General features: G+C 44.2%; 1 protein-coding gene across 1 annotated transcript; it reads right to left on the bottom strand.

The window, feature by feature from the left end:
• Positions 1-889: 889 nt before the first annotated feature.
• Positions 890-2,374, bottom strand: LOC126990753 (serine/threonine-protein kinase PkaB-like). Its single transcript, XM_050849414.1, has 2 exons — positions 2,305-2,374; positions 890-1,713 (listed from the first exon to the last, which is right to left on the bottom strand). Exons 1-2 carry the CDS (start codon positions 2,372-2,374, stop codon positions 890-892), a joined length of 894 nt encoding a protein of 297 aa, XP_050705371.1.
• Between the last annotated feature and the right edge of the window lie 9,936 nt (positions 2,375-12,310).

The following is a 12,310-nucleotide window of genomic DNA, read 5'->3' as shown; positions in this document are numbered from 1 at the left end:
TGTCCAGAAGAGCTGTGTGAGTGGAGCCCCCCCACACATGAGATGCATACTCCATACGAGGGCGGACAAGGCCCCTGTATATGGACAGCAACTGTGCAGGGGAGAAGAACTGGCGGAGACGGTACAGAACAGAGCATTGTTTCCCTCATCCTGTTTAATTTCATACCATCTGTTTTTTTCCTCATATGCCGTTTTTATCGTGTGTGTGTGTGTGTGTGTGTGTGTGTGTGTGTGTGTGTGTGTGTGTGTGTGTGTGTGTGTGTTTCCGCATACTTCTGAAATTACATTGGATGAAAGCGTTTACAGAGAGATTGAAAGGGAAGGAGTACATGTAGCTTGACCAGCAATGAGAGAGAGAGAGAGAGAGAGAGAGAGAGAGAGAGAGAGAGAGAGAGAGAGAGAGAGAGAGAGAGAGAGAGAGAGGAGTACACAGATAAAAAGATAGCCACGTTGATAAATGGGTACAAAATAAATATATAGATAGATGGATAAATAGATGATAAAATATAAAGTTAAATCCACTAAGGAGTGTGTTCCTTGGTGGGTGTGGAGTAACTGCCGCCAAAGGGAAGAACTGGACAGGTAAAACTCCTCATCCGTTAGGAAAGGAAATCCTGACCTGTCTTCCTCCTTAGTTATAACTTATGGGAGTGGCTTCCTCAGCCCTTGGTAGGTGTAGAGTAACTGCCTCAAAAGGAAAGAACTGGACAAGTAAAACTCCTCACCTGTTAGGAAAGGAAATCCTGCCTTGTCTTCCTCCTTAGTTATAACTTATTGGAGTGCATTCCTCAGCCCCTGGTGGGTGTAGAGTAACTGCCTCCAAAGGAAAGAAGTGGACTGGTAAAACCATTCATCCGTTAGGAAAGGAAATCCTGCCTTGTCTTCCTCCTTAGTAATGGCGGCGGCGCGGGAAGGGGCAGGAAAAGGCCTTGCGAACACGCCGGACAAAGGCCGCCTTCCTGGATATCTCTCCCGCGTATATCCTGACTGTCTCTATGATCTGGGCCACCGAGGGCAGCTGTGCCGGGTCTGCTGCCATGGCGCTGTCGGCCAGCACCTCCAGGCCGGATAAGCGCGTGTGGCACGTGGCCAGGACGCGCCTCAGGACGTAGCCGAGGGAGAACACGTCCACGGGGGGCGAGCATGGCGCGCCGCGCCGCAGCTCCGGGGCCATCCAGGGCGTGCGGTGCATGTGCGTGCGCGCGATGCTGAGTCCTGTGCCGAATGTCTTGGCCAAGCCGTAGTCAATGAGGAACACCTGCAGGCGGCCGTCGGCGCCTTGGTGCAGCACCACGTTGTCGGGCTTGATGTCGGTGTGGGCGTAGCCGCGGGCGTGGAGCTGCCGCACGTCCCGGGCCAGCGCCAAGAAGGCCGCCAGTTTGTCAGTGTCGCGGGGAGCAAGATTGTGCAGGTCGCAGAAGGTTTTCTGGCCGCAGAAGGTGGTGAGCATGGCAGGGAACTCAAAGCTGGTGCCCAAGGCCTTGGGGGCGCCCGCCGCGCCGTCCAGGTCCAGCAGGATGTCAAACTCCCTGCGGAACATGGCGGCGAGGTGCTGCTCCCTTGCCACCTTGAGGCAGCACAGGGCGCCGCCGACCTCCACCAGGTACACCGTGCACGAGGCGCCGCGCCCAAGCACCTGCTTGTGCTCGGCCACCAGCGTGTCGAAGCGCTCCCTCGTCAGAACGAGGAGGGATGGTGAGGGGAGCCATGTCTCTGTCTCACCATGCCGTATGTGTGTGGCGATTTAGGGCCAGACCTCGGTTTTCGACGGTTAGTTTTGTTCAGTTCGGTTTAGCTTGGAGTTAAGGCGGAAAAAGAGGGAGTCTAGATCTGGACGGCTGTCGCATGCACGAACATACGCACGCACGCACGCACGCACGCACGCACACACACACACACACACACACACACACACACACACACACACACACACACACACACACACACTGTTGTTGGAATATCTGGTATTAGCTTATCGAGAGCGTGCGCTAATACTAAGAAATTTGTGAAAAGTGCTAAAATTATTGCCTCTATTAACCAGTTTTCTGGGGGCTCTTTTGCTAATTAATATATATATATATATATATATATATATATATATATATATATATATATATATATATATATATATATATATATATATATATATATATATATATATATATATATATATATATATATATATATATATATATATATATATATATATATATATATATATATTATGGCGGACCCTCCATGTACGCATCTTCCTTGTTGGGTTGCAAGTGGTGAATGCTGACCCACCCATTGACGAAAGCCCACCCTCTCTGGGTGATATCAGGGAGGCTGTGGCCAAGTTGAGGTGTGGGAAGGGACCTGGTGCCTGTAACATCAGCGCGGAGCTGCTCAAAGTTGGAGGTGAGGCCATGATCCATTGGTTGCATGCGGTCTTGACTGCCGTAAGGCAGTCCGGTAACATTCCTCCTGACTGGAAGAGGGGGTTGATCGTCCCTATCTGGAAAGGGAAAGGGGACCCCCAGGAGTGCAACAACTACCGTGGTATTACACTGCTCAGTGTGAAAGGCAAGGGGCTTCCCCATCTATTGCTGATGCGAACTCGCAGGTAGCTGCTGAAGCTGCAGAGACCTGAACAGTCTGGGTTCACGCCTGGTAAGTCAACAACTGATCTTGAGCGCCAGGTGAGTTTCGACAGAGGATGTTTGAAGCCTATGTCGATCTCAAGAAGGCGATTGATTCAGTGCATCGTGAGGCACTCCGGGATCTTCTGCGACTCCGTGGGACTCCTGCGAGGACTATTGGTCTGCTGACTGGCCTGTATTCTGGGACAGAGAATGCTGTGAAGTATGTGTGTGTGTGTGTGTGTGTGTGTGTGTGTGTGTGTGTGTGTGTGTGTGTGTGTGTGTGTGTGTGTGTGTGTGTGTGTGTGTCCAGCTTCTTTCACGTGAATGCGGGAGTGAGGCGGGGCTGTGTCCTTGCCCAATCTCTTTTCAACACTTGTATGGACTGGGTACTGGGCAGAGTTGTGGGCCATAATCATTGCGGAGCATCCATTGGCAATATCAGGGTCACTGACCTTGTTTTTGCTGATGATGCAGTAATCCTGGCGGAGTCGCTGGAGGCTTTGGTGATGGCTCTCGAGGCACTGCACGAGGAGGCAAAGCCCTTGGGACTCCAGGTCTCCTGGTCCAAGACCAAGGTACTGTTGTTTGGTAGCTTGTTGGATGACACAGTACCGTCTGTTCATGCGTGTGGTGAGGACGTTGAAATCTCGGAAAGTTTCATGTATCTGGGTAGCGTAATTCATAACAGCGGTGTGTCTGGCCAGGAAGTCTTAGGGTGGATTGGTCTGGCCCACGGTGTTAAGGACTCGCTCATCACGAGTATATGGCGTTGTTGATACCTGTGCAGAAGAGTAAAGATCCGGATCTTCAAGTCCCTTGTGCTCCCTGTCTTATTCTATGGTTGTGGGACATGGACACTAAACGGAGATTTGTAGACGCGGATTGATGTCTTTGGTAATAAGGGTCTACGCAGAATCATGGGATATCGCTGAAATGACTTTGTGTCAAACCGGCGACAACTCCGTGAGACTGATTCAATATATATTACCTGTATAGTCCGTCAACGCTAACTCCGGCTATACGGGCAAGTGGAGGCGGCCAAGGGGACCCCCATGGAGTTCGTGGCTTGAGCAAGTCGATAGATCCTGCCGGGAGATACTCGGGGTGGGAAGGGGGGCTGCTTTGAGACTCGCCCGGAGGGACCCCCGGGCTTGACGTCGTAGGGTGGACGAGGCGACACTCTATATATATATATATATATATATATATATATATATATATATATATATATATATATATATATATATATATATATATATATATATATATATATATATATATATATATATATATATATATATATATATATATATATATATATATATATATATATATATATATATATATATATATATATATATATATATATATATATATATATATATATATATATATATATATATATATATATATATATATATATATATATATATATATATATATATATATATATATATATATATATATATATATATATATATATATATATATATATATATATATATATATATATATATATATATATATATATAAGAGTCGCAGTGCCATAGTTTGTTCTAAACAACTTCGACCTTTTTGAGCCCCTGCCTGACATTTATCTATATTAATCCACAGTTTAAGTCTATTCAGTAACAAAATATCATAAATTTTTGCCAATGTGTTCATTACACTAATGCCTCTCTAGGTACAGGATACCACACATTGAAAAAAATTAAGTTTAAAATATTCAGTAAAAACATAAACCAATTAACCGGTAATACCTTAATAAGACCTGGACAAATGCCAACAAAACTCCTATTCGTATTCATCTCGTTGACCGCTTTATCGAGCTCTTCGACGGTAAAGGGACTGTCTAGTAAGGGTATCGAAGGACTTGACTCAAGTTCCAGCTCTTGTGTTTCCTCGCTCTCCTGACCCTGATTCAGCAGCTGTTCGAAATGTGCTCGGAACTGTTCGTCCTCTGGCGTTTCGAGTTCATTTGTATTCAATTTTCCAGACCAGTTAATTGCCTTCGATATTATCTTAGAGTCGATTGATTCCATTAACCTTTTCCAACGTGGCTGAGTCGTATTCCAAGTCCTTTCGCCTCACACACACACACACACACACACACACACACACACACACACACACACACACACACACACACCGTCAGCTTAAAACAGACACACACACAGTGATGCAGGGATGGGTCAGTAAGGCTGCACGGCACGTATCCTTAACCCGTCGGCGCCTCGGTTCGCCTGTTTAAAAGCCTCTCGTAGAAGTTTTAGGGTTTTTCACGGACTGTTTCGTGATCCCGGTGACTGTCATACACGACCTCTGCACCCTCAACGGGACACCCCCGTGAAAACCCAGTTAATCTTCTCTGTGGGCTTGGAAAATAGTCCTAATCTGAGCCGAGACGTTTAGGAATATGGAACGAATCCACTTCAACCTCTTTTACAGTCTCTCTGTAGATTAGGTAACGCACACACCAGCGGCTTTGAAACAGGCGTAAAAGTAGCTACGTATAGGGATTGGTAAGGCTGGCTTACTCCGTGAAGTGTGTAAATATGTCTATAATGCTCTCTCTCTCTCTCTCTCTCGCTCTCTCTCTCTCCCCAGTATACAATAGTTAATTATACTCACCATTTTCTACTTCTCTCTGTTTCTCTCCTCCTCCTCCTCCTCCTTCGCCTTTGCTGTCCTGTGTCTCTGACTAGTAGATTAGAGTAGATGGTAGCAACAACAAAGACCAAGAGGTCTGTTGCTCTTTGCTTTTCCTTTGTTCCCCTTTGTACTCTTCCTCCTCCCCCTCCAATGAAAGTGACGTACTAACACAGGACAGTAGACAAATGGTCGAAATCCTAAACAGGAACTTCGCGTCTGTGTTCACGGTCGAGAATACCCAGTTCGTACCCGAGAGCCCTTCCCCACCGATGGGAATCACTCCCCTAGAAATTGGTACAATCGACGAACGGGATGTGAAAAAGTACCTAGACAAACTCGAGACAAACAAGTCTACCGGACCCGATGACTTGTCACCCAGGCTGCTCAAGGAACTCAAGCAGCAAATCCTCAAGCCACTCACCGCCATCTACAATATGTCACTACAACAAAACAAAGTCCCGAAAGACTGGAAACAAGAGAACTTAACACCGATCTACAAAAAGGGAGACAAAAATGTGGCCCTAAACTACAGACCAATCAGCTTGACCTCAGTGGCGGGAAAAATCCTAGAGAAGATCATCAGAGACAAACTCGTTAGGTTCCTTGAAGACAAAAGCATCATTTCCGATGCTCAGCACGGTTTCAGGAACAAGCGCTCATGCTTAACCAATTTATTGGACTTCTTCCAAGGTATCTATGAAAACTGGGATAATCATATCCCCAGTGATGTTATATATCTAGACTTTCAGAAAGCCTTTGACAAAGTGCCACATGAAAGACTCCTCAAGAAACTTAAGTCGGCGGGATTAGGCGACGATCTGACAGCGTGGATCAAAGACTGGCTCACTGAAAGAAAACAACGAGTTGTACTCAGCGGACAGGCCTCCGAGTGGCTCCCGGTCACAAGTGGAGTGCCACAGGGGTCAGTGCTGGGACCCATACTTTTCATCATATATATCAACGACCTAGAACTAGGATTAAAATCCAATCTTTCAAAATTTGCCGACGACACAAAGGTGGGTGGGAAGGCCCTCACGACGGCAGACTGCGAAATTATCCAGAGAGACCTGGACCAGATCAATCGTTGGCCAGAAAAATGGCAGATGTCCTTCAACACTACCAAATGTAAAGTAATGCATATCGGATCCAGAAACAGCAACCACATATACCACATGGGTGGCGAACCACTACATGTTGTGCAAGAGGAAAGAGACCTCGGGGTCACCATCAGCAGTGACTTGAAACAAACAAAACACTGCAAGTCCGCCTGTAAGAAAGCCAATACAATGCTTGGGTTCATATCGAGGAACTTCGAATACAAGACGCCGGGAGTTATGTTATCCTTGTATAATTCGCTTGTAAGGCCCCACCTGGAATACGCCGTGCAATTCTGGTCTCCTAATTACTGGAAAGACATTGAATTACTTGAGAGAGTACAGCGCCGCGCCACGAAGATGGTACCATCACTGAGGACGAGACCCTATGAAGAACGACTCGAGCGACTCAACCTCTTCACGTTGGAAAAGAGACGTCTGCGGGGAGACATGATACAAGTCTTTAAGTACCTGAACAAGCTCAGCAACGTTGATCACTCCAAACTCTTCACGCTACAAACTAACCTGAGAACAAGAAACAACGGAAAACAATTCAAGCAAAGCGATGCAATACCGACATCAGCAAGAGTTATTTCTCGATTAGAGTTGTTCGCCACTGGAAAAGCCTTCCTACAGAAGTGGTTAGCGCAGAGACCATCAACTCTTTCAAGAAACGCATTGATCGCCACTTTGCTGCAACGGGTGTGAACTGAACGTTCCCAAGAGTAGGTAAACAAGTGCTTTAATCCTTCCCTGCAAGCCACTCCTGTGGCAAACGGATTGATTAAATCACTGAACGCAGGCAGCCTAGTCATGAGCCAACAGGCTTTCTGCTGCCTGCTAGTCCATGTTTCCATGTTTTCCTCCTCTTCACCCTCCTCCTCCTCTTCACCCTCCTCCTCCTCTTCACCCTCCTCCTCCTCCTCCTCCTCCCCCTCCTCCTCCTCCTCCTCCTCCTCCCCCCCCTATGAAGAACGACTCGAGCGAATCAACCTCTTCACGTTGGAAAAGAGACGACTGCTGGGAGATATGATACAAGTCTTTAAGTACCTGAACAAGCTCAGCAACGTTGATCACTCCAAGCTCTTCACGCTACAAACTAACCTGAGAACAAGAAACAACGGAAAAACAATTCAAGCAAAGCGATGCAATACCGACATCGGCAGGAGTTATTTCTCAAATAGAGTTGTTCGCCACTGGAACAGCCTTCCTGCAGAAGTGGTTAGCGCAGAGACCATCAACTCCTTCAAGAAACGCATTGATCGCCACTTTGCTGCAACGAGTGTGAACTGAACGTTCCCAAGAGTAGGTACACAAGTGCTTCAATCCTTCCCTGCAAGCCACTCCTATGGCAAACGGATTGATTAAATCACTGAACGCAGGCAGCCTAGTCATGAGCCAACAGGCTTTCTGCTGCCTGCTAGTCCATTTTTCCATGTGTCCATGTTTACACGCCGGGAGTTATGTTGTCTTTGTATAATTCGCTGGTAAGGCCCCACCAGGAATACGCCGTGCAATTCTGGTCTCCGAATTACAGGTAAGACATTGAAATACTTGAGAGAGTACAGCGCCGCGCAACGAGGATGATACCATCACTGAAGACGAAGCCCTATGAAGAGCGACTCGAGCGACTCAACCTCTTCACGTTGGAAAAGAGACGACTGCGGGGAGACACGATACAAGTCTTTAAGTAACTGAACAAGAACAGCAACGTTGATCACTCCAAACTCTTCACGCTACAACCTAACCCAAGGATAAGAAACAACGGAAAAACAATTCAAGCAAAGCAATGCAATACTGACATCGGCAGGAATTATTTCTCGAATGTTCGCCATTGGAACAGCCTTCCTGCAGAAGTGGTTAGCGCAGAGATTATCAACTCCTTCAAGAAACGCATTGATCGCCACTTTGCTGCATCAGGAGTGAACTGAACATATCCAAGAGTAGGTACACAAGTGCTTTAATCCTTCCCTGCAAGCCACTTCTATGGCAAACGGATTAATTAAATCACTGAGAGAAGGCAGCCTAGCTATGAGCCAACAGGCTTTCTGCTGCCTGCTAGTCCATATACGTATAATACATAAATAGATTGATAGATAGATAGATAGATAGATAGATAGATTGATTGACAGACCCCGCAGAATTATCGATGATCAAAGACCGTGACTCCAGGGTGCTAATGTAGTATCTTTTGTCCTCAACTACAGATATCCCTCTCTTGGGATATTTTACTGTACTCATTCGTCCATTGTGCACTGTGAATCCCTGATAGCCAAAGGTAAATGTTTGCTTCTGAAATAGGACGTCTTTGTATCGCTGATGAGCAATTTTTTTTCTTTATGAGCTTTGGAACGCTCTTAGCTGAACTCAACCGGTCACCGTCTGCCAAGAGGATGGAGTAGCACTTTGGTCTTACACCTACAAATTCTGAGATGGTTCTTTCCCTCACTTCAGACTTGAGAAATCCAAGCTTGCCTTTGTTGTCTGTGTTGTACAAGGAATGTGAGGTGCTAAAGTTACTTGTGTCTATATAGCTTTTGAAGGGTTCCTGCGAGTACTCTGTTAATAGATGAGGAGTTTCAATTTCTGTTCTTAAGGAATCAGTGTCACAATATACTAGTTTCGCCCGATTCCCGTAATGAGCCTTCATGATGTTGTAAAAGAAATCATACAGTCGCAGCTTGGACAGCTCTAGGATGTAGTAGCCAATGTAGTTTGGATGATTCACCTGTGAATATTTCTCATGGCAAACTACAACTACATGACCATCATTGAGGGGTACAACACGTTTAAAGTAAGGACTTCGGACCAGCTTCAAAAACTTTTCGCGGTTGGTGACAATATCTATGTCTTCACTATATTTGGCCGCGGTCATCAGGAATCGACCAAAAATGCTGTTTGAAATACATTTGATTGCAGTTTTCTTGATAGGGCAAGTAGCACTTTTGCGGGCTTCTATGTTATCCTGAATGAAGTCCGCAAGAAAGTGCTTTTGCTTAAACATATAAATAACATGCACTTTTTAACAACCCGGCCTAGTTGAATAAGCAGTTTAAGGAGGGACAGAGCAAACAGCATATTCTCCTGAGCAACATGTGTTCCAATCAGTTTTATGTTCTTACACGGTACTGGACGGTTTTCTTCTTCATACCATTCGTGTGCGGCTGACGATATATCTCTATTGATGATATTGTGCCCTCTGATGGTCAGTGGGAGGTCATCCGTTTTCTCAGTGACTTCACGTGAGACAGCCTCAGTATCGCACAGAATGAGGTATCCAAAATCGCCATCGGTTGATTGCTTGATTGACCTAGCCCCCCTCTCGCTCAAAAAACAGTGCATTTCTGTCTCATCTAGTTTTCTCATATCTCCACATGGTAACTTCTCTTGCATTACAGTGGGATAAAGACTGTTGAAGTCAAGATATGAAAGGAAAGTGTTTCTATCATCTTTTGGATTAAACTGAGGGTTCGTGTAGATGTTATTGGTGCGTACAAATGACCAACACTTGTGTAGCCCCCACGCACATTTGTTTGAATGCAATGATATATGTCTGGGCTACTAAGCATCTCTAATTCCTGCTGTGTTTTTAACAGAAAAGAGTCATAGGCAAATCCTGGCAGGCTAACATAATTTACAATATCCAACCTCCACTGGGCTTTCAAAATACCTCTCCACTCAAGGAAGACATCACATAGAAGGCCAACATCCACTTTTACATAAAGCAACAGATAGTCCATCAGGCTCTGACACCCAGCTACTTTCCAAACATTCTGAGCATGTTTATAATCACTTTCGGAAAGTTCTGCTTCTTGAAGCGAATTGAAAAAATCTTCGCGGGATGGAAGACGTGTCTCAGAAAGTCGTTCCATCGAATCCATATAGTCATAACAAAAAACCTGCTTTCCCGTGATCAATAATGGTAACGCAGGTGCTGGCACATCTTTCAACATCTGTTGTGTGCATATGGGTTCGTTCCCATTGCTGATGAATTGGTTCGCTAAAGCCGCGAGTGAACCAGACATAAAGACACACGCGTCAGTAAATCTCAAGTCATTTATGATGACTTCATAGTATTTGTGAACTGAATGTTTTAGTTCATCTTAGTTCTTAGGTCTTAGTTTGATTTTCAAAGTCAGGTAGCGTTAATTCACGCGGGATTAACGTCATGTCGTAATCCGCATTATGTGCAATGAGAGTGCGCTGCAATCTGTGTTTTTTTTTCATTTAAAGGTTGCAACTATTACAATAAGCATCAATGTAATTGTTTCCTGATTTTTCATGGCCATGATGTTTTACCCCTTTACCTTTTAAAACCCGTATTTACAGAGAAGACAGTGAGTTTGTTCATTGTGACGTGCCGTATCTTCATCGGTCATATTGATTTTATTGTAGCCTTTAGAAAATTTTAACTTCTTCCAGGAGTGTGGGTTCAGCTAATGTAAGTTCGTTCTATATTCAAAACAGTGTGAGTTCAGCTAATGTAAGTTCGTTCTATATTCAAAACAGTGTGAGTTCAGCTAATGTAAGTTCGTTCTATATTCAAAACAGTGTGAGCTCAGCTAATGTAAGTTCGTTCTTTATACAAAACAGTGTGAGTTCAGCTAATGTAAGTTCGTTCTATAATCAAAACAGTGTGAGTTCAGCTAATGTAAGTTCGTTTTATACACAAAACAGTGCGGGTTCAGCTAATGTAAGTTCGTTCTATATTCAAAACAGTGTGAGTTCAGCTAATGTAAGCTCGTTCTATATACAAACCAGTGTGAGTTCATTTCATGTAAGTTCGTTCTATATGGAAAACAGTGTGAGCTCAGCTAATGTAAGACCGTTCTATATACAAAACAGTGTGAGTTCAGCTAATGAAAGTTCGTTCTATATACAAGGCAGTGTGAGTTCAGCTAATGTAAGTTCGTTCTATATATAAAACAGTGTGAGTTCAGCTAATGTAAGTTCGTTCCATATACAAAACAGTGTGAGTTCAGCTAATGTAAGTTCATTCTATATACAAAACAGTGTGAGTTCAGCTAATGTAAGTTCGTTCTATATACAAAACAGTGTGAGTTCAGCTAATGTAAGCTCGTTCTATATACAAAACAATGTGAGTTCAGCTAATGTAAGTTCGTTCTATATACAAAACAGTGTGAGTTCAGCTAATGTAAGATCGTTCTATATACAAAACAGTGTGGGTTCAGCTAATGTAAGTTCGTTCTATATACAAAACAGTGTGAGTTCAGCTAATGTAAGCTCGTTCTATATACAAAACAGTGTGAGTTCAGCTAATGTAAGTTCGTTCTATATACAAAACAGTGTGAGTTCAGCTAATGTAAGATCGTTCTATATACAAAACAGTGTGGGTTCAGCTAAAATGGTTTACAGCATTACTTCCACAATAGGATCCGCTTTCTACTGTTTCTCCGTTTCTATTCACTATAATGTAAGCATACGCTATGGCAAACTGATGTCTCTTTACACCCATTCGAAGAAGGCCTTACGAGAATACTCTCAAAGTCATAGAATGCTAAATAAGATGGCTCATATGCCTTAGCATGATTAATAAATTTCACAGGTTCACAGGTGTGGAATCTTAGTCTTGTGATCACCATTGGGTGCTCAGCAAGCGTTGTCTTGTTCTCACAGGCACACAAATTTCCATGCAGTTTCTCCATGCTGCATGGTTCTTTTTCATTTCCCGCCGTAGGATAGTTTCCTTAAGCAGTTAATTAACACACCAACGAGGGAAGAAAATATTTTGGATTTGTTGTTAACTAATAAAGAGGACATAATAAGCAACATTGAGGTTGGGGGTTCATTAGGTAACAGTGATCATAAGGAAATTAAATTTAATATTAAATGGGAGGATAAAGTCAGCAGAAACAACACTTAATATCTGACTTCAGGAAGGCGGACTTCGAGGGTTTAAGAAAGCAGCTGCAAAGGCTT

This window comes from Eriocheir sinensis, unplaced genomic scaffold (assembly GCF_024679095.1).
Source record: "Eriocheir sinensis breed Jianghai 21 unplaced genomic scaffold, ASM2467909v1 Scaffold196, whole genome shotgun sequence".
Lineage (NCBI taxonomy): Eukaryota > Metazoa > Arthropoda > Malacostraca > Decapoda > Varunidae > Eriocheir > Eriocheir sinensis.
This window is presented reverse-complemented; position numbering and strand designations above follow the sequence as displayed.

Bases quoted from the DNA above. Each gene is read 5' to 3' on its own strand.
- LOC126990753 (XM_050849414.1), bottom strand. From the start codon at position 2,374: ATGTTACAGGCACCAGGTCCCTTCCCACACCTCAACTTGGCCACAGCC. The intron at 1,714-2,304 runs GTGGGCTTTCGT...ATGGTGAGACAG, and splicing joins CCTGATATCACCCAGAGAGG to AGACATGGCTCCCCTCACCA.